General features: G+C 41.0%; 2 protein-coding genes and 5 non-coding genes across 12 annotated transcripts in view; all 7 read left to right on the plus strand.

Moving 5' to 3' along the window:
- Positions 1-1,645: 1,645 nt before the first annotated feature.
- Positions 1,646-18,731, plus strand: LOC117472552 (ubiquitin-associated protein 2-like). Of its 4 annotated transcripts, none has more exons than XM_034117814.1 (29): positions 1,646-1,736; positions 3,091-3,228; positions 3,599-3,676; positions 3,777-3,887; positions 4,050-4,206; positions 4,494-4,571; positions 5,454-5,517; positions 5,753-5,835; positions 7,205-7,257; positions 7,359-7,420; positions 7,631-7,844; positions 7,951-8,200; positions 8,315-8,443; positions 8,722-8,858; positions 9,410-9,663; positions 10,215-10,449; positions 10,663-10,702; positions 10,938-11,058; positions 11,287-11,344; positions 12,021-12,234; positions 13,483-13,574; positions 13,978-14,028; positions 14,155-14,233; positions 14,564-14,749; positions 15,237-15,407; positions 16,205-16,309; positions 16,770-16,843; positions 17,128-17,319; positions 17,934-18,731. In XM_034117814.1, exons 2-29 carry the CDS (start codon positions 3,133-3,135, stop codon positions 18,027-18,029), a joined length of 3,480 nt encoding a protein of 1,159 aa, XP_033973705.1. In that variant the 5' UTR covers positions 1,646-1,736; positions 3,091-3,132; the 3' UTR covers positions 18,030-18,731. The 4 variants fall into 4 exon arrangements, with proteins under 4 accessions (XP_033973705.1, XP_033973706.1, XP_033973707.1 ...); XM_034117815.1 differs by having other exon boundaries at positions 12,024-12,234; XM_034117816.1 differs by having other exon boundaries at positions 9,410-9,657.
- Positions 6,754-6,830, plus strand: LOC117473255. The gene has a single exon (XR_004555004.1). It is a non-coding gene; the product is annotated as a small nucleolar RNA SNORD121A (small nucleolar RNA).
- LOC117473268 lies at positions 9,884-9,957 on the plus strand. Its single transcript, XR_004555016.1, has one exon. It is a non-coding gene; the product is annotated as a small nucleolar RNA SNORD121A (small nucleolar RNA).
- Positions 11,127-11,200, plus strand: LOC117473270. The gene has a single exon (XR_004555018.1). It is a non-coding gene; the product is annotated as a small nucleolar RNA SNORD121A (small nucleolar RNA).
- On the plus strand, positions 11,520-11,597 carry LOC117473267. The gene has a single exon (XR_004555015.1). It is a non-coding gene; the product is annotated as a small nucleolar RNA SNORD121A (small nucleolar RNA).
- LOC117473269 lies at positions 14,307-14,380 on the plus strand. The gene has a single exon (XR_004555017.1). It is a non-coding gene; the product is annotated as a small nucleolar RNA SNORD121A (small nucleolar RNA).
- A 4,824-nt stretch (positions 18,732-23,555) lies between the features above and the next one.
- Positions 23,556-24,880, plus strand: part of pcsk5b (proprotein convertase subtilisin/kexin type 5b) — a 67,891-nt gene continuing 66,566 nt past the window's right edge. For all 3 annotated transcript variants that reach the window (XM_034118093.1, XM_034118094.1, XM_034118095.1), the window contains exon 1: positions 23,556-24,193. In XM_034118093.1, the coding sequence (XP_033973984.1) occupies positions 24,014-24,193 (180 nt within the window). In that variant the 5' untranslated portion in view covers positions 23,556-24,013. The remainder of the gene's footprint in view (positions 24,194-24,880) is intronic.

Below are 24,880 nucleotides of genomic sequence, written 5' to 3' on the forward strand. Positions count from 1 at the left end.
ATTTTTTCCAATCCAATTTAAGGTGGCGTGTTGTCCAGGCCCACTGGGAGGAGCTAGAAGAGATGGAAGCTTTATGTCGTAAAGAGGGGATGCTTCTGTGTCGTCAACCTGATATGGTCAGAATAGATCAAAGCCACATTTGTGAACTCCTTCATTTTTGTATATTACATTTTAACTTGCTCATTTAACCTCTATCCCAAGCACTAAGGCTGCTTTTTAGATCATTCTGCAACCAACAACATCCCACATTTATGTATTTATATATAGGTAAATACTGCTGAGTATCAAGCATTGTTATAATGTTTTGATGGACTTGCAGAAAAATCAATTCACTCATCGCTTCTATTACTGTCACAGATTTACAAATGAAGAATTGCTGTGTTTTGTCTTATATGTCACTGCCAAAGGCATTTTTTGATTTTATGCAAGTCTAATAAACAATAAAGTTATTTAGATCTGAATACATTTTAAATTAACGTGTGTCTGTCCTTATACTCTCTGTCTCTCTCTTTATAGGCATTTGGGGATTATGTCCACAAACTGAAGGAGATCATGGAGAGAAAAGCTCAGTGTGTCCACATCATGAAATCTCACCTACAGCCATACCTTAAACCCAGTCAGTGTAATCAACCACACCACCAAGAAAAAGAATAATCATGATCCAATTCATTGAATTAAATTAAGTTAATAGGCATATAAAAAGGAATATTTGAATTGTTAAGCGGAGTCAATATCTTTAAATGGCAGGTTTGCTAAGGTGGGCTGTTGATGAGTGAAATTTTTCCTGACAGCACTAAGTTTGTGCATTCTGCAAATTGATGTGGTCTGTGTATGTATGTGTGTGTGTGTGTGTGTGTGTATGTTTGTGTGGGTTTTGTTTTTGTCTTCGGTGCAGGAGTGTGGTTGTTTGGTGTGTGGTTTATTTTGTACATTCTCATTTAAATGCTTATTCAGATAAATACTGTATGTTATACTGTATACTATAAGACATATTGCCTGAGTTCTTTGAATTATAATTTCTGTTTTTCTGCACAAAGACCCGCCGAACCTGGTCTTCCCTTTAGCTATTACTTAAACTGTGACTCTGTAATGATGATGCTCTGAACTTTTTTTTTGTTGCAATTACAATTGGAATTTGTGTGATTGTTGCTACTTGTTAAATACAGTTCTTATAAGACTTTAAGATTAAATGAAGTTTGTCTAATGAACTGTTCTGTCTTTTGAAATATTTATCTTGCGTAGTATATATGTGAATATCATTTGAATAGAAAATGCCATCATAAGACAGTGGATTTAGTTGATGCTAGTATCAGTAAAGAAATTTACAAAAACGGTTTGGCTGAAGAAAAAAAAACTCCCTCTTGATCAAAAAATAAATAAAACATAACCTATCATATGTGTATTTGATATCGTATCAGAAATTACATGTGTGCCTAATTAGCTAAATATGGGAAAATATCAGCATATTTTATTTGTAATAAACTATTTGTATAAGGTTTAATTTCACCATGGTTTTCACTTGTACTCAGACTCAAACATAGGCTGGACTCAACCCTGGAAATATTACAGCAACGCGCGCTCCCACACAGAAACGCGCACGCAAGGGCACGTTGTTGAACCACGTGATCATCTCGTAGGGTTATGGTTGGCAGTGTCGGCTTCTCCTCGTTGAACAACGGCGCGTTGGGTCACGTGACAGCATCTGCTGCTGCTGGCTGAGCGAAGCGTGTTAGCAGGTAAAATGAAGAATAGACATTTGTTGTTATATTGTTTTCGAATTGAAAGCCGTTTGAACGACACAGTCAGCCTATCGTACAACTTTTACAGTAGTTTATAGAAAAACGATCGGTCGATTCAGAGAAACAGTTTGTCCTTTTCGGTGGTTACCTAACTAGCTAACTTACTAGCTAACAAGCTAGCGTCGTATCCGTAATGCTCATTGTATGCGGACGGGCCGTTCACATGCCGGGTCAGTTCGCTAACGTAACTGCTGATAGCCGCTGGAGTTAAACATGAAGGGTTCACACGTTTCTTCGATACGTCCCCCCACACGCAAACAGTATTACAATATCAGTGTAGATACATGTTGATAACCTCTCGTGTGTTCGTTTAGTTTCGGTTATGTTTGCTGCTGCTAACTTTAGCTACATGTAGCTTTGAGTGACTAACGTTAGCTTCTCTCTTGGTTAACACAATAGGGTACATCGTCGCACTTTGTTTATTATCTTTACCTGAGTCGAGGTGGCTTCACGAACCCAATCACAATAACGCACAGGTTAACTTACTATATAAAAAACACTGATACCTTGGCAGTAGTTGTAATATTCTATTTTAACGTTATGAACCGTGTGTGTATCGCACACGGAACAAAGACGAGGCAGGCTAAAGCTAGCCCGTGCTAACGTTAGTTGACAGAGCTAACGCTGATGTGAAAGTTAGCAGTGTGGCTCATATTTCCATCGAGCTTCTTGTAACGTTCACCTTAATGCGTTTACGATTCAGTATGATCCTAGCCGGTCGACATAATTTGTTGTGTTAACAGGCTGACATGTTGTCACTTGTTAGCGTTAATATGACTTGCTACAATGAGTCACTTTATGTGGTACAGTCTAACCCACGGAACTTGTGTATGCTTGCAATTTCCTTAGACACAGCTCAGCATGGCGTTAAGCCCAATATATTTTGTGTTAGGTTACTTTATACTTTAAGTCGAATTCCGAATCGCTGTCGCTATCTAAACGTATTTATTAGGTGAAACGGGTTATTATTCTTAATACCCTTAACATATGGTGGGGCATAATCGTTGTGTTTTTGTGTGGTAGACTGAGGGAGGGTTGTAAGTTGACACCCGGATAGTACCCTCTTGGCTGGCTAAATTTAACCCGGGTGGTGGGGTGGGGGGGGGGGGGGCGACAGATGGGGTTATAGTCTTACATGGTATACTTGACAACAGTAAGTCTCAGTCTGCTCTTAGTTCGTTTATTGTACTTGTATTCGACATTTATTCAGTATTATATTTCACATAGCGATTTTACTAACTCACAATTGTTATTCAACTTTGTTTATGTTCCCTCTTCCTCTCTCCCCCAGATTTTTCTATTTTGTACATACATTGTTTTGTATATACTGTATATGATGACTTCAGTGGTCAGCAATCCAGCCCGAGGGCCTCGGGACAGAGCGCTGCCCGCCACCACACAGACAACACAGCCACAGAAACAGATACAGGTGAGGGGTCACTGTTGGACATTCAGAGGTGAATCCAGGCCTTTCCTGTTCAAGTATTATTGTTTCATCTAACCAAAGGTTGCCTCAAAGTGATAAATACATTTTTTGTTAAAAAACGTTATCATACTGAATAGGGATGGAAAGATAAAAGGTATCACAGATTGCAAAAAAAGTTATGGCGATTGAATTCCCATTTTTGTGATCGTGAATATCCTCACATTAATGTCTTCAGAAAGCTTCTTTGCTTACAAGCATGGTAGTTGGGTGAAAAATAGTCGGGAATTAAAAGATAAAGGTATTGTCAATTGCAAAAGCACAGACTCTGTCTTCTTAATGTATTGTTTTAAACTGAAGTCTGTTTCTCTACCAGGCAACAGCAGAACAGATTCGCTTAGCCGAAGTGATCTACGACAAAAATGATGCTGACTTTGAAGACAAGGTTAAACAGGTAACAGTCTTCTATATTCAAACTTAACATTTTTAACATTACAGCCCTCATTGCATCATTGATGATCTAACATAAGACTGTCTGTTTTTCATACTCAAAGCTGATTGAGGTAACTGGGAAGACTCAAGATGAGTGCGTGGTAGCCCTCCATGACTGCAACGAAGATGTAAACAGAGCCATCAATTTTATGCTGGAGAGCACCTCTGACCCAGTAAGAGTCTTGTATACACATTCCTGAACCATACTGATATGATACTTTTTATTATGCTTGTGTTTGCATCTGTTTGCAATTCCTTTGGGTTTTGAAGAATTCACATATATACAAGTGTTTTTTAAATGTAAAAATTCTTCTTCTCTGATTTACCTCTGTCAGAGCTCCTGGGAGACAGTGGGGAAAAAGAGGAGCCTTGGGAAAGAAGGACCCTCAGAGATAAAGGAGAGCAGAGAGAAAAGGGGAGGAGAGAGAGAGGCTAGTCGAGGACGTGGGGCGTCCAACAGGAGGGGCAGAGGCATCAGTCGAGGGCGTGAAGGTAAGCCTCTATATGTTTTATGTAGCTGCTGCATGTTCCCTGTTAGTTTGTTGAAATAATGTCCTCTCTTTGATGCATCTTTCCTCATTGACTGCTTATTATCACGGTTATGTTGCTTAAAGTATGGTTGGTATATGGATTTGTCAACTAACCGTCTCTCCCAGATTTAAATAAACTTTAATTTACCAGCAGGTTTCATTAAAAAAAAAAACGTTATTTTTGTATTCCACTTTAGTGTTCACAATGAGATTCCTAATTTAAATGAATCACTGTTTGTTTGTTTCCAGGTCGGTTAGAAGAGAATGGGTTTGAGGTGGCACCTGGAGAAAGAGGGGGAGACCGTGGGCGCAGAGGGCGTGGCAGAGGTGAGTCATATGGGAAATTACACTCCTTCATAGATTATTTACTACATTGTCATTTGTTGGCAATGAAACCAAAAGCACACAGTTTGAGTATATAATTATTATGGAATAAAGCTGGATCCAAAGCTACAACCACATTTTTCAGATGCTCTTTTTACGATACATAAAAAAATAAATAGAATGACAGCAGGCTAGAAACTGAAATGTATGCTTTAAGAACATTTAATAACGTCTTGTCAACAGCGATGATAAGATAGGGTTTTTTATGTGTTGATGAAGTAGCTCGCAACACATCTATTTGTGTCTGCAGGCATTTAGAGTGTTGCAGCACTCAACATGTGTGGAATGTGCTCAGTCCCTGCAGCTGCTTGAGTGTTTGGTGAGGCAGGTTGTCAATAGATAAAGAGAGTGAAAGGGAGTAGGATCTGACTTGATTTGTTGGCATTTTGTGATAAAGAATGGTGAGGTTGATCAAGGCCTGGTTCAGAGGAAATTGGGTCAGATTTGTTGTTGTGCTTTTAACAGCGGAGAAAGGCATGTATTCTTGCCACTTATTTGATATCTATGAATGTTTTAGCAGTTATCTAGTCGCTAAACCAATATTCCCAGAGGTTCAATTATTCTGAACATAGAAATGCAGATCTTATGAGTTGTTCAGACAGCCTGTCAACAGTTGCCTCAATAGCTCATGCTTCTTAATTTTTATCCTACAGATTGGTTTGGTATCAATTTCAGGCAGTTAACTGTGCTATGCTTTCATTGTAGAACAAAAAGGGAAAATATAACTTAATATTAAAATAAATAGACACATTAATGTAGGTATACTAATGCTCAACAAAGATCAATGATTACAACAGATGTCATCTGGTTGTTTTGTTTCCTCAGGGGCAGGGGTTCGCGGTAGAGGAAGAGCAGCTGATGGCACCAGGTTCTCCGGCGAGGGAATGGGGTAAGAACATTTGTCAATTGTAATCTTAAGCCTGAAGTAGGATGAGGAGGTGATGATGGTAATAACAAGCACATATCTTAAAAAAACAAACGTGTAGATGAATGTTTCTGAATCTCCTCATTTATTAGCTACAGCATACCAGATGATATTCTCATTAATTGTATCTTGGCTCATCTACCTTACCTGTCTCCTCACCTTTCTTGTTGTCTTTTTTTCCACTGTCCACTTCTTTCAGCACCTTCAATCCATCTGACTATGGGGCTAACTCTCGAGCTCGCCAGGAGGCATGGGATGGCAATGGACCTGCCGAAGGATCTGGTAAGTAAAATAACAGAACATAAGATGTTTTGAAGCAGGCTTTTAATTTGACTGGTGTTAAGCCAGGCACTTTTTTTATTTGGTATCAAATTTGTTTCATATAGCCCAATATCACACATTTGTCTCAGGGGGCTTTCATGGGTGTACAGCAGACAACACCCTCTGTCCTTAGACCCTGACAATGGACATTGGAAAACGCCCAAAGTAACCCCACAAAAAACGTATAATAACATTAAAACATGGCCAATATAAAATGCAAACTTATATATATATAATAAAAAACAATATATATATATATATATATATATATACCGGAAAACCGGTTCCGAACCAGAAGAGCGCAAGCACGGAGCGGCGTTGGTGTGAAAGGGACATTACATTACTCTGCAAATGTGGCTATATAAGGAAATGGCCTTTTTGCATAAAACATAGTTGTGTTAAAGGTGGGGTAGGTAATTTTGGAGAAAACAGCTAGAGTGCGCTAGAATTTGAAAATACACAGCCGGAAAAAAATCTGCCACTTCCTTACAGAGCCCCTCTTCCAACACACACGAACGCGTACATGACCAATGAGGGCACGAGATAAGTTTATGCACAGACACACTGACAGGCAGGTAGGCCATCCAGTTATTTTAGCCGGGCCGGCTAAAATGATTGGTCGTGCTTTTTACAGCACTACGGCTTCCACAGATGACATTTTTTTTTATGGATTTTTTGTCAAAGCACTTAAGATATTCATTGCTATCGGGATGTTAAGAGCATTCCATGGAATATAACAAAAAGTGTATCTCGAGCCGGTTTCTCAAACTTACCTACCCCACCTTTAACTCAGTTATTGTGCAGTTGGGTTATTTGAATACTAGATTTTCTTACCGGATTACACCAGACGTTTTAGAAAATATATTCCTTGATGACTTTGGCCTGGAGATAATGATGACGTTATCAAGCACATATCCTAATCTTTTATGTGGAAATAATCGACTGAATCTCGTGCTAATGTATTTTTGTAAAGGTTTTTTTATCCCAGTTCAGCAGATTGAGCACTGAAGTTGTGCTAACCAATTGAGTACAATTGTCATTCTTGAATCAACCATTTATTCCTAATGGAAATTGACCAAACGATAAGTCCTCCCCCTGAACGCAGGACTCCCTGGTAACCTCAGTAGCTTTTAATACTGGCCAACTGCCAGCTAAGAGACACAAAAACTCTGGGGATGCTTAGTTAGTAACATGCATTTAGGGCATACGAGTGCATACATTTAAAAAAAGGTCCCCAAACAGTTTAACTCATAGCACTGAGTATGTGAGACTCATATGAGTCATGAGGCAATACTAACTTGGCTGATTTCCTTGTCTTTTTTTATCCTAGGACCATGGACAGGCCAGGTTGAAGACTGGGCTTCAGAGGACTGGAATGAGGATGTAAGGCTAATTAATATGGCTCTGAATGGTTTCGGCTGCACAGCACATATGCCTAGATTAATCTGATGGATGCCTGTGTTTGCCCATGTCTTTTTTTACAGTTGTCTGAGACCAAAGTATTCACTGCCTCTTCTCCTCCAGCCAATATCACACCTGGACAAAAGTAAGCCACCCTGCCCAATTGTGCATTCAACTTAACACACTTCATAAAAAAAATTAAGCTTTTTACACATCAAGTTTATTTTTGAATAAACACTTTATTTGGTCAGTTTGGTTATCTTTTCATTTTTGACCCACTTCATTAAATTCCTTATTTCTCTTCCTCTCTATTCCCCTCACTCTTTCTGCTCCCTTGTCCATTGCTTCTCCTCAGTGTGGACCTTGCTGGCCTACTGCCTAATTCTGGAGTGGACTCTGACTTGGGGGCCATAGTTGATGGACCTTCAGCTGAGGATTTGGGCCAAAGCCTGGTGTTTACCAATTCCCACCACAATGGACGCACTGCAACACACAGCTACGCACACGCAACAGCCAACAGCTATGCCCATGCCGCCTCGGCTAGTTCCACCTACGCACATGCTGCACTGGTACAGAAAGCCACACACACATGCACTTACACATGACAGCACCAGCAAACACTTGTACATGGTGTCAGTGTATTCAACTCTTGTTTTGTTTCTCTCATCCTACCAGTCCTCTGTCCTGGGTTCCGGGTTCGGTTCTCTCAATGCGCCTAAGCCGACCCCTGCCGCTGATGTCCGGGCGTCAGAGCCGCTTAACGGGCCTCGGCTCGGTCAGAGAGCTGGTCCGACGTTGGCATCAGCCAGCAACATCAGCGGTTCCAAAGACACAGGGCCATCCCCGATACAGAACCCTGCTCCTGTCCTCTCTGCAGAAATCAAGACTCAGAGAGTGGAGAATGGCTCTGTTACTGCCCAACACAGTAAGTGGATGAGAAATCTAACACAACATTGTAAGACATGCCTATTACCTCTTTACTATGCAAGATGTACAGTGCACTGCAGTAAAATGATAAATGTATCTCCATTCTCTTCAGTGGCCATGAAGCTTCAACCGGAGCCTTCAGCGGTGCTCAGCCAGCTGTCGCTGAGGCAGCAGTCCTCCAACCTCCCCAGCACAGAGCCTCTGGGCATGTTTCATGCTCCACAGGTCCCTACCCCGCCAGGTACGGCTGCATGGCGGTGGTATATTAATAATTAATAGATATATGATATAAGACTAGCGAAGGTGAGGGCAACATTTGAAGTGTACCTTTTGCCGTTGTGGACTGTGATCACTGTGGACTGAAAAACAAAAAAGTGTTTTAGCCTGCTATACAACTACCTAAGCAATTGTTTTTCAGTGCATCTGTAGAAGTGCAAACGCACTAACAGTATCTGCATTATCATTGTGTTCTGCTCTGACAATTACTTTGACTTTAACAAATGTGTTAATATTCTTTAGGTCATGAGTCCTCAGTCTCTCTTATGAGAGATGGAGCTTCTCCAGGAATGAAGTATCCAGGCATGGAGCCTTCTGTCACAGAACCCCCTCAGCGGCAGCTAAAGACACAGAGACGCAGAGTACCTCCTTCCTCAAAGGTAAGCGCCTCTAAAATAGGAAGGTTCTTATGACAAAACAAGTGTTAACTTCACTGAAACAATAACAAAGGACTGTTACTTGTTAGACATAGTAGAAGCTGAAATTCTTTTCAGTAATTGATCTGCTCTCGCATGCTTGACAAGACGATGTGACAGACTCAACAAATAGTTCCTAAAGCTGTAAACTGAACTCCCATGACTTTATTTTTCATGATCACAGAGAATATCTTGTCAACAAACACAAAGGGTGCAGATAAATATTCAATACTTTTTCGGTATATCCATCTCATACCTTTATTTGTTAAAGCCTGCTGCTTAAGTCATGGCAATTTATACTGTAACTCATTCAAGTGGCAATTTGAAATATTTTGACTGAACATTGCCACTAACAAGTTAACATCTACATTCATTTTTGGACTAAAGAGAACCTTGCACACACACTGAAACATCTGATGCTTTTATGTATCATACATAGTAGAAAAACACATGCAAAATAAATAAAATTGGTTATAAAGTTATCAGCTATACTCAATTCCCTCCTGTGTTTTCAGATCCCTTCATCGGCAGTAGAGATGCCGGGCTCAGCTGATATCCCCGGCCTGAATGTTCAGTTTGGGGCTCTTGACTTTGGGTCTGAGGCTGGTGGTGGAGCAGTAGACATGGGACAGAAAGAGTCGGGCAGGGAACACGCCCTGACTCAGGGCCAGGCTCCGGCAGCTCCGCTTCCCATGGCTGTCCCCACTGCTGTCCCCACGCAGCAGCAGCAGAGCAGCCTGTTCTCCAAGCCAGGATCCATGAGGTTTGTGTGAGTTGTTTTGAAATGGTGTAAGGCACAAGTTACAAAGAGAAAACAGTTTTTATGTTTTAAATTAAATCAGTAATAATACATCCCACCTTTTACTCCAGCAGTACAGATTTAAACATATGTATCTAAATGATGTTAAATGATAACACAATTACTACCTGTTTAATGAAACTACACACGTCTGTATGTATCTTTTATTTATTTCGTCCCCTTTTTTTTCCTGGAGATAATGATGACGTTTACAAGCACATATCCTAATCATTTTATGTGGAAATAATCTACTGAATCTCCCATTCTCGTGATAATGTATATATATATATTTTTATCCCAGTTCAGAAGATTGAATTTAGCACAACTGATAACATTAAGATGGACATTTTAGGCAACTTTCGCAATGTACTTTCTTTTTCTTATTTGGTTGCTTCTATGCAATTTTATGTTGGCTGTTTAAATTAAATCAGTAATAATACATCCCACCTTTTACTTATTTCGCTTTCTCAATGTTATTGTGTATTCATCCATCTTTTCCCTTCTCTTGGTCCTGTGAACAGTGAACACATGAGCAGCCTACCCACCATGGGCGTCTCAGATCCCAGTTTCCCGTCACCATCCTTGGGTTTACCCAGTGCCACGCCCTCCCCCTCTATGGGTCTTCCCAGTGCATCGGCTCCACCCTCTTCAGTCGCTCCTCCAGCCAACCGGGTGGACACCAGTGGGCAAAGGTCCCTGCCCCCTCATATGGGCTACTCTCAGAGCCAAGATGTTCAATCAGCTGCTTCTCTTACAGTGAGGACAAACCTTTTTCTCTAAGTGCATAAGGACCCCCCCCCCGAAAACGAGATCATCTCAAGGGGCTTATCCTAATAATACCTCTAATGACAATAGGATGTGTGCTAATTTCACTGTTATTTCTAGAAACGGTCTACTTAAGATCTGACAGAGTACACTGACAGATAACAAATCAAATGATAACACTTTGATGATTTCTTCTTTTCATAGAATGGCTACAATGGCATGAAGACACAGAGCATACAAGACAGTAAGTACACTCAGCAACCGGAGTGGCCAATCAAATCCAATATGATATTGATTGCTAAATGCATCCGGTAGGAAATGGAAACTGTCCTTTTACTGAAAGTGAAGGATGTCTGATAAGCACCAGGACATACTCAACCAATCTGTTTTTTTTCCGATTACTTGTCATTATTTTCTCTCACAATCAGCTTGTAACATCAACCCACAAAAATTGACATCAAACCATTTTTTTTTTTCAGCTACGTCAGCATCCAGAACAGTGATGACTGAGTCTCCCATTATGACGAGTGACAGTGGCCACCACATCCCTTCCCCTGCAGTTACACCTTCCCACTCAACATCCATCCCCTCGCTCAGCAGGTACGGCATGGTTTAATGGTATTTTGTATTGCACCTCGATTCATTTATTTTGTCCCTTTTTTTCCCCCTTGGAGATAATGATGACGTTTACAAGCACATATCCTAATCCTTTTATGTGGAAATAATCTACTGAATCTCCCATTTTTCTGCTAATGTTTCCTGTGTAAAGGACTTTTGTTGCCCTAATAGATGTAAGCAGGCTTACTGAATCCTTTTTGCTTTCTCTAGTCATGTGACCAGTGCTCACTCAACTGGATTGGCCCTTGCCACAAGCTCCTCCCTCACTGTAAGTGTTTGTTTATGCTTACACACACACAATCACTCTTACATTACTTTGCAGATGTGGCTATATAAGGACATGGCATTTTTGCATAAAACATAGTTGTGTTATTTGAATACTAGACTTTCTTACCGGATTACACCGGACATCTTACAAGAAAATATATTCCTTGATGACTTTGGCCTGGAGATAATGATGACGTTTACAAGCACATATCCTAATCATTTTATGTGGAAATAATTTACTGAATCTCCCATTCTCGTGATAATGTATTTTTAAAAACAAGTTTTTTTTTTTTTTATCCCAGTTCAGCAGATTGAGCACTCTGCTGAAGTTGTGCTAACCAATAGAGTACAATTGGTATTGCCAGGCCACTCATCCTTGAATCAAGCATTTATTCCTAATGGAAATTGACCAAACAATAAGTCCTCCCCCCGAACGCAGGACTCCATTGTAACCTCAGTAGCTTGATGGGGGTTGGGCCTGGCAAAGGATCAATGAGCGAAAACATAGTTATTGTTTTAACTCAGTTATTGTGCAGTTGGGTTATTTGAATACAGGACTTTATTTGAAGCTAAGCTCTAAGGAAAACAAACAGTTGATTTATGAAGATATCCATGACCTGATCTGAAAGACTGTAAGTGGTTACTTCCCGCTCACTCACTCTGCTCTTGTCCTGTAGCAGCAGATGAATCATGAGGAGAGCAGCCACCTCCATGCCTTTTCGTCGGCCAGCCAAGCTGTCCATTCCATTCCCTCAATTCCTATGGCTGTCAGCAGTTCAATCTCCAATGGTATGCACCTATCTGGAGCACCAGGACTTACTCCTAACGGCACAACCGCTGCGCTCTTAGCTGCTAGCAACCGCGGGGCCCCCCTGCTCACCGCCACCTCTGGTAAGCTCAATGTTCCCATCACCGTAACACAGGAACTCATTTACAAAAGATTCTTTCAAAGGAAAATGACTTCCTCATCCCAATTGCTTGTGGAATCAGGCACTTTTGACACTCATATTAGGCAGTACAGATTTAACCTGTTAAGCCCCAAAGACCCCGTCGGCGGGTCCTTTTTTTCCCCACAAATTCAATAAAGAAAAAATAAATATATATTTTTTTTATTTAATCTTTTAATTGTAATTGTTTTTCTTTGGATGGAATGAATACCTATGGTGATAATTCAATGTAATATACAATTTTTATAGTCTGGTACCTGAAAAAGGTCAAATGGCACTGATGGAACCAGATGTACCCAAATGTGCCCAAAGCTTATTCCGCCTGGACCTTTCTTTTGCTAAACCTCTCTAAAAAGGTCAAATTTCACTTGTTTTGCCTCAATCTTGATACAGGGTACTTATTATGTTATACTTTAGATTCCTAAAGCGTTTAGTCTACCATCCCGTCATTCAAGGATGGTTTTCACTACAAGTAATGGTTTTTTTTTTTAGGCGGAGGTAAGAATTTACTTTTTTTTTTTACTATGTTCCATCTAAATTTACTCTGACTGAGAACAATCTATATTGATTCTGACACTTCTACATCCAACTCACAGATGTAACCTTGCTTTGATAAAAGAAATTATTCATATAACCCTTTTAGAAGTTAAGTTGTAGTCATTTGTTTTGGGCATGTCATTTTCGAGCCTGAAACCTGAAAAACAGGCTCGGGGCTTAACAGGTTAAACGAATGTATCTAAATGATGTTAAATTATAACAAAATGACTCGCTGTTTAATGAAACTGCACGCACGTCTGTATGTATCTTTTATTTATTTCGTCCATTTTTTTTTCTGGAGATAATGATGACGTTTACAAGCACATATCCTAATCCTTATGTGGAAATAATCTACTGAATCTCCCATTCTCGTGATAATGTATTTTTCGTATCCCTGTTCAGAAGATTGAGTTTAGCACAAATGATAACATTAAGATGGACATTTTAGACAACTTTCGCAATGTACTTTATTTTTCTTATTTGGTTGCTTCTATGCTATTTTATGTTGGCTGTTTAACAGATTATCTTTCTCAACTTCCGTTTTGTCTTCTTTACTGTCATTTTCTGTAGTATTATATAAATCCCAAGATAAGTAATTACTTAAACAATGTCCATGATTTAATTCAAGCCTAAAATCCTTGTTTGTCCTCTTCAGGTAAAGCTCCTCCCAACTTGGCACAAGGAGTGCCACCTCTCCTGGCAAACCAGTACATCATGGGCCCGGGGGGGTTGCTCCCTGCTTACCCGGTAACTACACTTACCTGATATCGTTGATGTACTTGTTTGTGTATTCATTAGTTCCCTAGTGATCCAAAGGCTTGATTACTAAAAGCAATTGAAGTGTTATATCGTATGGAAACTGTTTAGCATCTTCATTCTGTCAATCTTAAAGAGCCATGTGTTTACCATTAGTTTATAAACTGAAATGTGTTTTGGTTTTGACACTCCTTATTCTATAGAGCTTGTGATGACTGTTTTAGTAGCTTCTGATCAAACATGACGTCTTTGGCACGCACTGATTAAAGCAGAGTAGATGAAAGTTGAGTTGGCAGGAAACCGTGAGGTTAAGTAGGTACTCCCATAGATGTGTATCTATACACAGTATTTTATGATCACTAATTATTCTCGACATTATCTTTTATTTCGACAGCAAATCTATGGATATGAGGACTTGCAGATGCTGCAGTCTCGCCTTCCTATGGTGAGTCTGGTTATCCTGCACTGTACCCTGCTTTCTGGAAATCAACAAATTCCCAAAGAAGTCATCTGTAATGTATTGATTGGCCACCTTTGGCTTTTAAATTAATTTGTTTCTCTTTCTACTCAGGATTATTATGGTGTTACATTCCCTGGTACTACGGCTGCTATGCCTGGAAGAGATAGCCTGGCAAATAATCCATATTCTGGTAAGTCAATTTTTAACACAATTGCTCCCTGTTTCATGAAATGTCTGTATTTATTTCGTCCCTTTTTTTTTTTCTGGAGATAATGATGACGTTTACAAGCACATATCCTAATACTTTTATGTGGAAATAATCTACTGAATCTCCCATTCTCGTGATAATGTATATTCATCACAGTTCAGCCGATTGAGTTTAGCACGACTGATTACATTAAGATGGACATTTTAGGCTCTTTTCCTTATTTGGTTGCTTCTTTTGCTAATTTATGTTGGCTGTTAAACGGATACTTTTTTTTCAACTTACGTTTTGTCTTTACTGTCATTTTCTGTCAAGGTGAGGCAACAAAGTTTGGCAGGAATGATTCTTCATCTCCAGCCCCCCCCACCAGCCTGTCCTCTGCGGGGGTGCAGTCGCAGGCTCCACAGGCCGGAGTACAGGGGCAGGGCCAGGGCCAGGGTCAGCAAGCTCAGAACCAGGCCTTCCTCAACCCCCCTCTGCCCCCTGGCTACGGATACACTGGTAAGGAACTGGGATGCCATTCTGTGGAACATTTTCAACCGTTGACTTAATTGACAACACCTTTCTTACCGGATTACACCAGACATTTTAACAAGAAAATATTCCTTGATGAGTTAATTTGATCTCTGACGTTGTTTGGCCTGGAGATAATGATGACGTTATCAAGCACATATCCTAATCCTTTTATGTGGAAATAATCGACTGAATCTCCCATTCTCGTGCTAATGTAATTTTTTCAGTTTGTTTTTTATGAAGTTCAGCAGATTGAGCACTTTGCTGAAGTTGTGCGAAATAATTGAGCACAATTAGTATTGCCAGGCCACTCATCCTTGAATCAAGCATTTATTCCTAATGGAAATTGACCAAATACTAAGACCCCCCCCCCCGAACGCAGGACTCCATGGTAACCTCAGCAGCTTGATAGAATAGCAGCGAGGGGTGGGACTTAGCAAATGAGCGATGGGAATTAATCATTTCTTTTGTACAGGTCTGCCGTACTACGCTGGTATGCCAGGAGTTCCCTCAGCGTTCCAGTACGGCCCCACCGTCTTTGTGCCTCCTGGTTCGGCCAAGCAACCGGGAATGGGCCTTGCGAACCCCTCCAATCAGTATCATCAACAGCATCAGCCCAATTACGGACAGCATGCATATGGCGCAGGTAAGACCAGAACAAAACAAGAAGGCTCTGGCTGTCACTGCACTGACTGGTGTTTCCAGACAGCCAGCACATCGTATTTTTGTCAATTAATGATAAAATGTTTGAAATTAGGAATTCATCCAGTTTTTATTTGATGCATCTTACTTAAACCTGTGCTTTGCTGTTTGAACTAAGACGGCACAGGTTTATCTTAAAATGTTACTGCAAAAATATCTCAATCGCACAAACTGTCACAGCCACTTGCCACAAGAAAAAGGTGGAAAGGTTACTTGATGGACTTCACCAGTTGGAAAAGTTCTGGTGGTGATTGGTGCGTTATCTGGCCAATCGCTTCTGTGTTATGATTCTAAAAAGTACACAAGTTACTGTCTTGTAGAAGTTCTGAAGTTTTGGCGTAAGGACTCTTTGAATTCCATAATGTGTATTCAGAGACCTTGGAATTAATTAGGGGTGGACAGTGTAGAGGGAGAAAAGACCATTTAATTTCCAACCCTTTATACACCTTATGCTGCATGTGTGTGTGTGTGTGTGTGTGTGGACTTGGGCCTATGTGTGTTTTTGGCTTGTGCTGCATGCATAGCTCAAACCCCCTGCTGAAGTTGGACATGGCTCAATATAGACACAGCTGCCATTTTAGTCAGGTTACCTTACTGCCTCTCTCTCCCCTGCCCCCCTCTCTTTTCTGTGCCCATCTTTCCTCTTCTTCTCTTCCCCTTATCTCTTTCTCTTCTCTCCCTTTCCTTTGCTCGCTCTGCATCCTCTCTTCTTCTGTACTCCTGCTCCTCCTCCTCCTTCAGCCTTTGATGACCTGTCTCAAGCCCACGGTGGGGAGTACAGTAAGGGAGGGTACGGAGGCTCTGTCCAATCACAGGCCAAATCAACGGGCGGCGGCCCAGGGAAAGGTACATACACAACACATGTGCGCACACTCTAAAAGCCAGTCAATGTCAGTGGGCATTTCCGTGTAGGAAAAAACGGATGTACTCACAATTGCAGATGATTCTACAGTCAAGAGTGTACTGGAGGGAGGTGTGTAAATGCACGTGTGTGTGTGACTGCACTTTGATGTGCATTTAAATGAATATAGGCAAAAGTGAGAAACATGCCTCTGCACCTCCTCACTTAATATGCTTCTTCCTACTGGCTGGCCCCCCTCTTACTAACAGTGGAGATTGAAATGTTTAATATTCAATTATCATCAGTGAAGTGACACCGTTGTACTTCTTCTCCCTTAACCCCCTCTACTCTCCTCTCCTCTTCTCTCTATGGTCTTCTTCCCTCCCTTTTTGCTTTCCAACCTTCTTCATTTCAATCTTTCCTTTTTTATCTCTTTCCTATTCCCTCCTATTATTCTGCTCTCAGCTCCAGGACTGTCAGGCTCAGGTAACAGTGGAGGCGTACCTGACATGGGAGGGTCAATCTACAGCAAAGCTCAGGTGAGTGACTTCTGTCATGTGCTATGCCTGTATTTAGTGCAAGACGTAATGCTTGTTAGATAATGGTCTTAAAATAACTCCTGTGACCCATTTAGCAAATAAGTCTCTTCATTGAAGCTAGAAAATACCTTCACTTTATCAGCACATCATTTTGAATTGCCCGTTTACTTATATTGTAAACTTTGGTTACAGTAGCATGTTTATTGAAAGCTAAATGAAATTAGCTCTTTTTCTGGACATGCTGTATTTGCTAATGTACTGTCTTATGTCTCTGTTCTCTCCAGTCATTTGACAAGCAGGGCTTCCACACGGGGACACCGCCTCCCTTCAGCCTGCCCTCTGCACTGGGGGGGACGGGGCCCTTGAACCCCGGGGGGGCTCCTGGCTACGCCCCTGCTCCCTTCATGCACATCCTGCCACCGCACCAACAGCCCCACTCCCAGCTGCTGCACCATCACCTCACACAAGATGGACAGGTAAACAAAATGTCATGCATCACATTCTGCCTACCAGGGTTTTCACAACACAAATATGCCAAAAAAAAAGGTTAGGCCTAGTTGGGCTACTAAACAAGTTAACTCCTGTGCAATAATGGAATTCTTCACCTACAAAAGGACAATTTTTAGATCAATTACCTGCCTCATATTGCCTTAAATTCTTGAAAAATGTTTTTCCCTTGCATAACTCCACAGTGAACGAAAGATTCCCAAAATACGTAAAAACTTGAGTGTAAACGAGGGCCGCGTTGAACGATTGCAAAACATGCGAATGGTCGGTTTTTGTTTATAAATTCAACTTTTGTGGGTTAATTATTCTTTAAAATGTAATAGGCCTTTCTGAAGAAAATAGTCAAGGATGATTTGAACTTAAGTCAGGTCCTCTTAATGCTTAAGGCTAAGCAGCCAGTAGCATCGAGACCAATTCTTGATCTATAGATACTGTGGGTTGTTTTTGTGACGTTTGAGTCCGTGAAAAGGTTAATGGAAAATATTCCTGAAGCTGGAAAGCTCGTCTATCATAGATTAAAATGTAATAAACCCGTTTCTCTTTTTTCACCATTATTGACTGAATGGCTTGTTTCCCCCCACAGGGTGGTCCCGGTCAGCGCAATCAGTCCAACAGCATGCAACAGAAAACCCAAGGCAGCAAGTCCAGCTATGGCAGCTCCCCCTACTGGGCCAACTGAGGAATGCTTTCCGCCCCCCTCTCCCCGAAAAGGATGTGTGTGTGTGCGCGTGTGTAAAGCTAAAACAAAAAACAGAGACACACTACCTTCACAATGAGCAACCTTGGGCCTCCTCGTCCCGCTCCCCCCACCTCCACAAGTCCTCATAAGTCTTTTGGATTCTCTCTTCCCCCCCCATTTCAAAATTGGTTGTACATGTAAGATATTTATGTATGTATTTATATATATATACTGTATATGTAATAGTAGAACATAAAATGTGGTTGCTGCATTTTATTTTTGAAGGACTTTTTGTTTACTTTTTTCAAAACTGCAGGAAAAGATGTTACATTAAGACAGAATGAGATGGTAATTATGATGGTGAAGAGAAATTATCTAAAACTTCCTGTAAGAAACCAGAAAAAGGAAAAAGAGAGAGCTATAGCACTGATTGCGTATGAGGACATTTCAGATGGGGGTGGGGTTTATAATAACTAACTGCATCTGTCTAGTCTTTTTTCTTTTTTTATACATAACTTCCTGAATGACCAGGCTCATCCCACAAACTTAATTTTGTAGCTTCCTGTCTTCCCCTCCTGCCTCTTCCTCTTCTCCTTGTGTCAGCTCCCTCCCTTTAAAGACAGACCTGCCCATCTAAATTTTATATTTTTATTTAATTTTAATCCTGATTTCCCTCGAAATAAAAGTTCTGAGCAGTTCGAAGTCTGACTTCTGAGTTTTTTGTGTATGTTGTGCATGATTGTTTTTTTCACATGGATTTCTTTCACATTCTTACACAGGCACACATTTTCTGATCTATGTATGCAATGTCAGAGATTTCAAATGTCAAAAACCTTCTGGCCACTCATCCATTTAGATTTACAGTTCATGAAGAAACAAAGAAAAGGTAACCTGAAGACTTAATCCAAATTGCTGAATTGTGTGTATGTAATTGCATGGAAACATTAGTTTAGGTGCCTGTGTATATACAGCTCATACATTTATTTAAAATGACCGTTTCAAAATATTGTATTTTTCATTTGTCAATCATTGCTTAAAGATAGATCTTTGAAATATTCACAATCAGATGTGACAAGTTTACTTCAAAATATTTACATTTAACTTGAACCAAATCTGGAACAACATTTCTGGTAACACTTAATTGAGATATCCTGCAACTCCACCATTTTTCTTAAACGTTTAGAAGATTATATACTATGCAACAATTCATTACCATGTCTACATGTACTTGAATTACTCATCCAACCATTGCTATACAAAATAAATCATAGGTTGAGTGAGCAGTTCAGTATATAATTTATACCTTGTAACATTGTGGCTTATATGATGTCTCAACAGGCATTTTAAGCAGACATAAGTTATATAATACACAAGAAAGATCATGCTAATTGATGAATTAGATTTCATTTGTATTACTGTATCTCCTCAGTGAACTAATAAGATGTTGGTTTTTTTCCTTAGATGAACTGTTAACTGGTGAGAGGTTCTGTTGTAAATGTGCAGAGTTGTGTGAAGCGCTGAGGGAGCTGGGTATGTTGTTTGATCCACGGGCAAATGAGCATTTTCTGTGATCAGGTTGCCATAAGGTTCTCTGTAATAGTCTTTTAAGCCCTTTGGCCATATGGTAACCCAGCTGGTGTGAGACGCAGGTGGCTCTATCATATGAAACCTGCATATTACACAATGGTATTAATTAAAAACTTTGTACAAAACCAAAGGAACGAAAATTAAACCGTTATAACTCAATATTGGGAATGTATTTGTTCTTGGCTTGACTCTGCTCTTATAGTTTAAAATAATTAAATATGAAAAGAAGTAACTGGAGAATATAATTTGGCTTTCAGACTACAGCAATTAACCAACATCACGTTGTCTTAGATGTGACGTGTGCAGCCATGCAAAACAAATGTGAAAGAGAGAAAATGGTACACAAGATAAACTGAGATATCAGCCTGTTTCAGACCTAGCCCCATTTGCTTTTTTTAGTGAAGTAGTGGCGCAAGAGGGAGGTGGATACAGTTTTGTCAAAGATAATGTTCTCTAACAGGTAGAGGGTAAATCTCCTCCTGTAAAAGTGTAAAATGGCACGAATATGATAATATTGATAGGATTGAACTGTTAACTCATATTTGTAATTCTATTAGTGACCACTAGATGGCGATATATAGCTATGTCTCATGAAGCAAAATGCCGGTTCCATACCATACACAGCAGTCTTTTTTTTTTAAACAGGAAACCAGACCAGGTGGGACACAGCTCCCAGGTAGGCCTACAAAGAAAATAAGTAATTTTATTTAAAAGGTGATTTATAGTGCATAACATCGACCTCTGTGCTGAGTAAATGCACAGTCACATTCAGTACACAAGAAGATGGGAGGCTGTGGCGCAGTGGCTTAGTGCGTTAGGGTTCGGATCAGGGGAGCACAGGTTCAATCCCCACTGGAGTCAGCATGTCGTTGTGTCCCTGGGCAAGATACTTCACCCCAAATTGCTCCTGTGGGGATTGTCCACAGTATTGAGTATGTAAGTCGCTTTGGATAAAAGCGTCTAACAAGTAACATGTAATGTAATGGAATACATCATAGTAAAAAATGCATCGTCAATAATACGCAAATTAAAGGAAGGCATGTAAAACAATTAATCTTATGTGTTGACATCTGTGTGACAATGCCTGCGCTTGAGATAATGAAACCTGATAAGCTCTTCTTACATTATTTGACTTTTTTCAAACTGTTGAATTGATACACATTACCATACTGAGTATACATTCAACTGAGTCCATTGAAGAAAATAAATCATATTCCTCGTGGATGCAGGAGACCAAACCTTGACTTGCATTGCTATACCGCTCTATCTCTCTCTGTCTCCCCCTTCTTCCATCTCTACAGAATGTATAGTAAGTGTGTTACCCCAGAAAAGCCTGTCTCACACTGGTATGTGTCTGACAAAGGAGAGGGCGAAGAGAAGAAGAACGGAATGGTGGTGATTGGAGGGTGAGATGCAGAGCAAAGAGGATGGAAAGTGGGTGAGTGGCAGGTGCTATTGTGGCCTAAGTGCAGGAGCCTACAGCTACAAGGTCAAAGGTCAAAGTGAAGTTGAAAGGTCAACCTTTACTCACAGGAAGCCCACCCAGTGAGAGATACAGATAAGGGGGGTCATAGAGAGCAACTAGCCCGAGGCCATAACTGAAGGAACAGAAAGGTACATGAATGAAAAAAGAGTGAAATCAAGATGCAGACTTGGTGAAACGAATGAAAAAAACCCTGAAAGAAATACAGGCTATAAAGAATGGATTCAGATTTATTAAAAAATACAAAAAGTGGAAAAACATAAACAATCGAAGCAATAATCGTGAAGCAAAGGCTTACCCCTAAATGCAGAGACATTAAAGAGGTATGGAGAAGCAGTGGTTGATGGGTAATCGCAAGATGCCCTTGAATGCAAGATGGGCACACGTTTGATAACACCCCTGTATTGATGGGATGAGAAAATCACGTGGGAGGTTCTCCCCTTAAGATGTTGGGCTTGCTACTGAATAAACAAATTAGCTGTGTCCTTGGTGAATAAAGCTTATTGGCTGCTGTTCCCAATTGGAGCCTTCCATTGTGTTGTATCCTGGGGGTTGTGTGAAGTTTTTTTAAAAGTTGTGTTGGGCCTAAACACGCGATGCACCACGTTTTTTCATTGAAGAGGCGCAGGAATGCACACAGGAATGCCCCTCAGACTGTTTGTTGACACTCATGACCGATCCGCTCTCACATGCTGACAAAGACGTTTTGTTGGGGTTCACTTGGTTCACTCCCTGGAGAAACCCGGGGAGCTGTGAGTCTGTCACACAGGATATCGCGACACTTCGGACCTGAATGGAAATTGGGGGCCCTGGTTCTCAAGGTGGCCTCGTGACCTGGGTACTTGATTTAGACACTCAAATTAATTTCTTCTGTGTTTCGTCTCCTCCCTTTATTTTCTTATAATTTCAAGCCCCTCCATCTGCCTGAATGGAGAATGATCACTGAGTGTTTTTTTTCTTCTTATTCTCTTTCATCTCCATCTGGGGGACCATGAGATGTTCTTGTCCCCCTGTGTTGTGAGATGTGACAGCGGGGTCCATTCAGTGAGAAATTGGCTGCAATTAGTGCAATTATGCTGATTTTCACTTGTGTCCCATGAAGAACAGACTTTTCGCTGTGCACAGAGACATCCCCGGGAAACTGCTGCAAAACAAAAACCCATCAATCAACAAAGGCCTTGAATGAAAGGCTCAACACGGATAATACCGGGCACATTCCATAATGACAGCGTTTAGTCAGCTGTGACCTGTGCTGCGATGTGGGGCATGACGTCTAGAGCTTCACTGATTCAAGGGGAATATGCAATAAAGTTGGCCAGCGCATGTCAGTGCAAAATTAATATCCCTGTGGTTGTTTACAGGATGACAGAGGTAAACACATCGGACATCAGCTCATGACCAGCGATTTAGCTGACTCAATCTTGTTCACCCACTCTGCTGCAAGATACATTGCAAGCTATTCAAACGGTCAGCCATAAATAACTGACATTCACAACAAGAAAATTATAAAGTTGAAAAATGGCTGGTTGTTTTAAGGGAGAAAAAGAGTAATATCATGTTCTTTTTAATATATATATATTTTTCTGTGGCTGTTTCCCATTGGATGATGACTGAGGTGAAGGTCATGGTTTACCTAACATTGCTATGACTATGTCAATATTTCCAAGGAGACCAACAAGGCTTGCTTTCAACAGCAGATTTAAAGGTGTGGGACGGGGAAGCTATATCCAAATGTAATGCATCCACTTGTTAACAGAGGGACATTTTAAAGTAAACTTTCAGAGGAGAATAATTCACTTTTCTTGCTGTGCAGCAGATTGTTTCACTAGCAAACATACTAATATTTAAGTCACCCACGGAAATCGTTAGAACACCACCTTGCTGCTGCAAGCTGCTAATAAAAAGTCTTTAAAGTAATGCTTTAAAAAAAAGTCACCGTTTTTTACAAAAAATAAATATGTCAAATGCCTGTTACTACTTGTACTTTTTTAATTTCTATCGGAGTTATTGGAATTTATGACCTGGGTTATAGGGTCAGTGCAGGGTCATGGCAACAGGCTCAGGGTTATGGTTACTATGTAGGAATGGACCACACAAATAACCATATTGTAGCAGTTGTGATGTAATGCATTCTTGATATGGAAGTAACAGCATTGACATGAGCACTGCCAAATATAATATGTTTCTTTTGTCATTTCAATTATGACAATCAATACAAATAATCAATTGTTATTTACTTTTCGACCATTTTCAGTAAATTATTCTTAATTTTAACAATAGGCCCTCCTGGAGAAAGCCCTGGAAGCTGGTCCCCAAGTGGCTCCCTGGCCCCCAGTTTGACCCCCCTGTCTGTGTCTGGCTGGCGGCGGAGTGTCTTTAAGACCCAGCGGAGCTCGGCAGGGAAACCCCGCGGCTTCAGTTGTTTCTACTCTCCGGAGTGTCAGCTAGTTATTTGTGGGGAGGCGCTGTAGCCATTTCGCCACATGAAAGCCCGATGAGCTGAACGACCAACATCCGAGTTGTTCGTGGAGAAGAGAAATCAGCTTTGAGGAGCTCCGCGCGCACACAGACGTACACGAACTCACGCGCAAAGACGCACGGCGCGCAGACACGTCCACTTCTCCCTCCTCCGCCGTGGAAAAAAAAAGACAGCGAGAGAGGAACAGAGAGAGGGCACACGAAACGCAAACTTCCAACTCTCCCATGTGGAAAGCAGAGGTTTGAGGATAAGGTAGATTTTTCCTCCTTGGGGCTCCGTTCCTCCCCCCTCTCTCTTCCTCTCTCTTTAAACGTATTTGCACCGGATAGTTGTGTTTCTATGAGAGTCTTGCTCGGCGAGAAGAGAAGTTTGGTTGTTCGCCTGGTCGGCTGAGGAGGAGGAGGAGGACAAGAGTCGGGTTAAAGTGGGGGGAAGATGGTCCAAAACGCCGCTTGTAGAAGAAGCTTGCTGTGCATCCTGGCGCTCAGTCTCAGCTTTGCGTGTCCGCCGTGCAATGCTCGGATTTACACCAACCACTGGGCGGTCAGGATAGCCGGTGGACCCGATGTCGCCGAGAGGATAGCGGATAAATACGGCTATAGGAACATGGGACAGGTAAGTCGTCTAATGCTCTATCAAAAGTTGCCTCTTATTTGTAGGGATGTGTCGTTTCTTGTTTTTGACTAATGTTGTTATTACTTTAGCAGTAGACAAACAATACGAAGTCAGTGGTCTGAAGTCCAAACCTGAGCCACAGACCTTCTCTAACTCAGCCTGGTCTTTCTGTAGCTGTGTGTCCTCGAGACAAGGAGAGAGAACCTGCAGGGAACAAGTAAAGAAGGGCAGGATGGCACAACAGGTGCCTCCTCACTGTTTCTGCGGATCATGTTCAGCCACAGGGAGCTCTCTACCAGCCTCTCGGCCACAGCAGTCGCTCGGTCCTTTTGACAAACAAGTGAGACTGCTGTTTGGCTTGTGGTCTGGGAATTGACATTAAAAGAACCAGTCAAACTGAGCCTCATCTTGGTCCTTTGTTACACTAAAACGGTAGTTTCCCATACTTTCCAGGACTGTTTGATAACAAAAAAAACTCCTGATTTACTTGGAAACATGAACTATTTCATTTAAAAACGTGCCAATATTTTACATTACATAGAAGAGATGATCCTATGAGTATTAAAACGTATCCATGTGATCCCACTGGGTCAGCTGCTAGTAATCAACACTGTTGAGCTTTGCCTTCAATTAGGATAATTTGTAAAGTAAACACTCGCATACACCAAAATAAATGACAGTTTAGTT

Source organism: Trematomus bernacchii, unplaced genomic scaffold, assembly GCF_902827165.1.
Source record: "Trematomus bernacchii unplaced genomic scaffold, fTreBer1.1, whole genome shotgun sequence".
NCBI lineage: Eukaryota > Metazoa > Chordata > Actinopteri > Perciformes > Nototheniidae > Trematomus > Trematomus bernacchii.

Excerpts from the sequence above, each read along its gene's own strand:
- LOC117472552 (XM_034117814.1), top strand. The coding sequence starts at position 3,133 with ATGATGACTTCAGTGGTCAGCAATCCAGCCCGAGGGCCTCGGGACAGA. Across the intron at positions 7,421-7,630 it reads AATATCACACCTGGACAAAA|TGTGGACCTTGCTGGCCTAC; the intron begins GTAAGCCACCCT and ends GCTTCTCCTCAG. Across the intron at positions 12,235-13,482 it reads CCTGCTCACCGCCACCTCTG|GTAAAGCTCCTCCCAACTTG; the intron begins GTAAGCTCAATG and ends TGTCCTCTTCAG.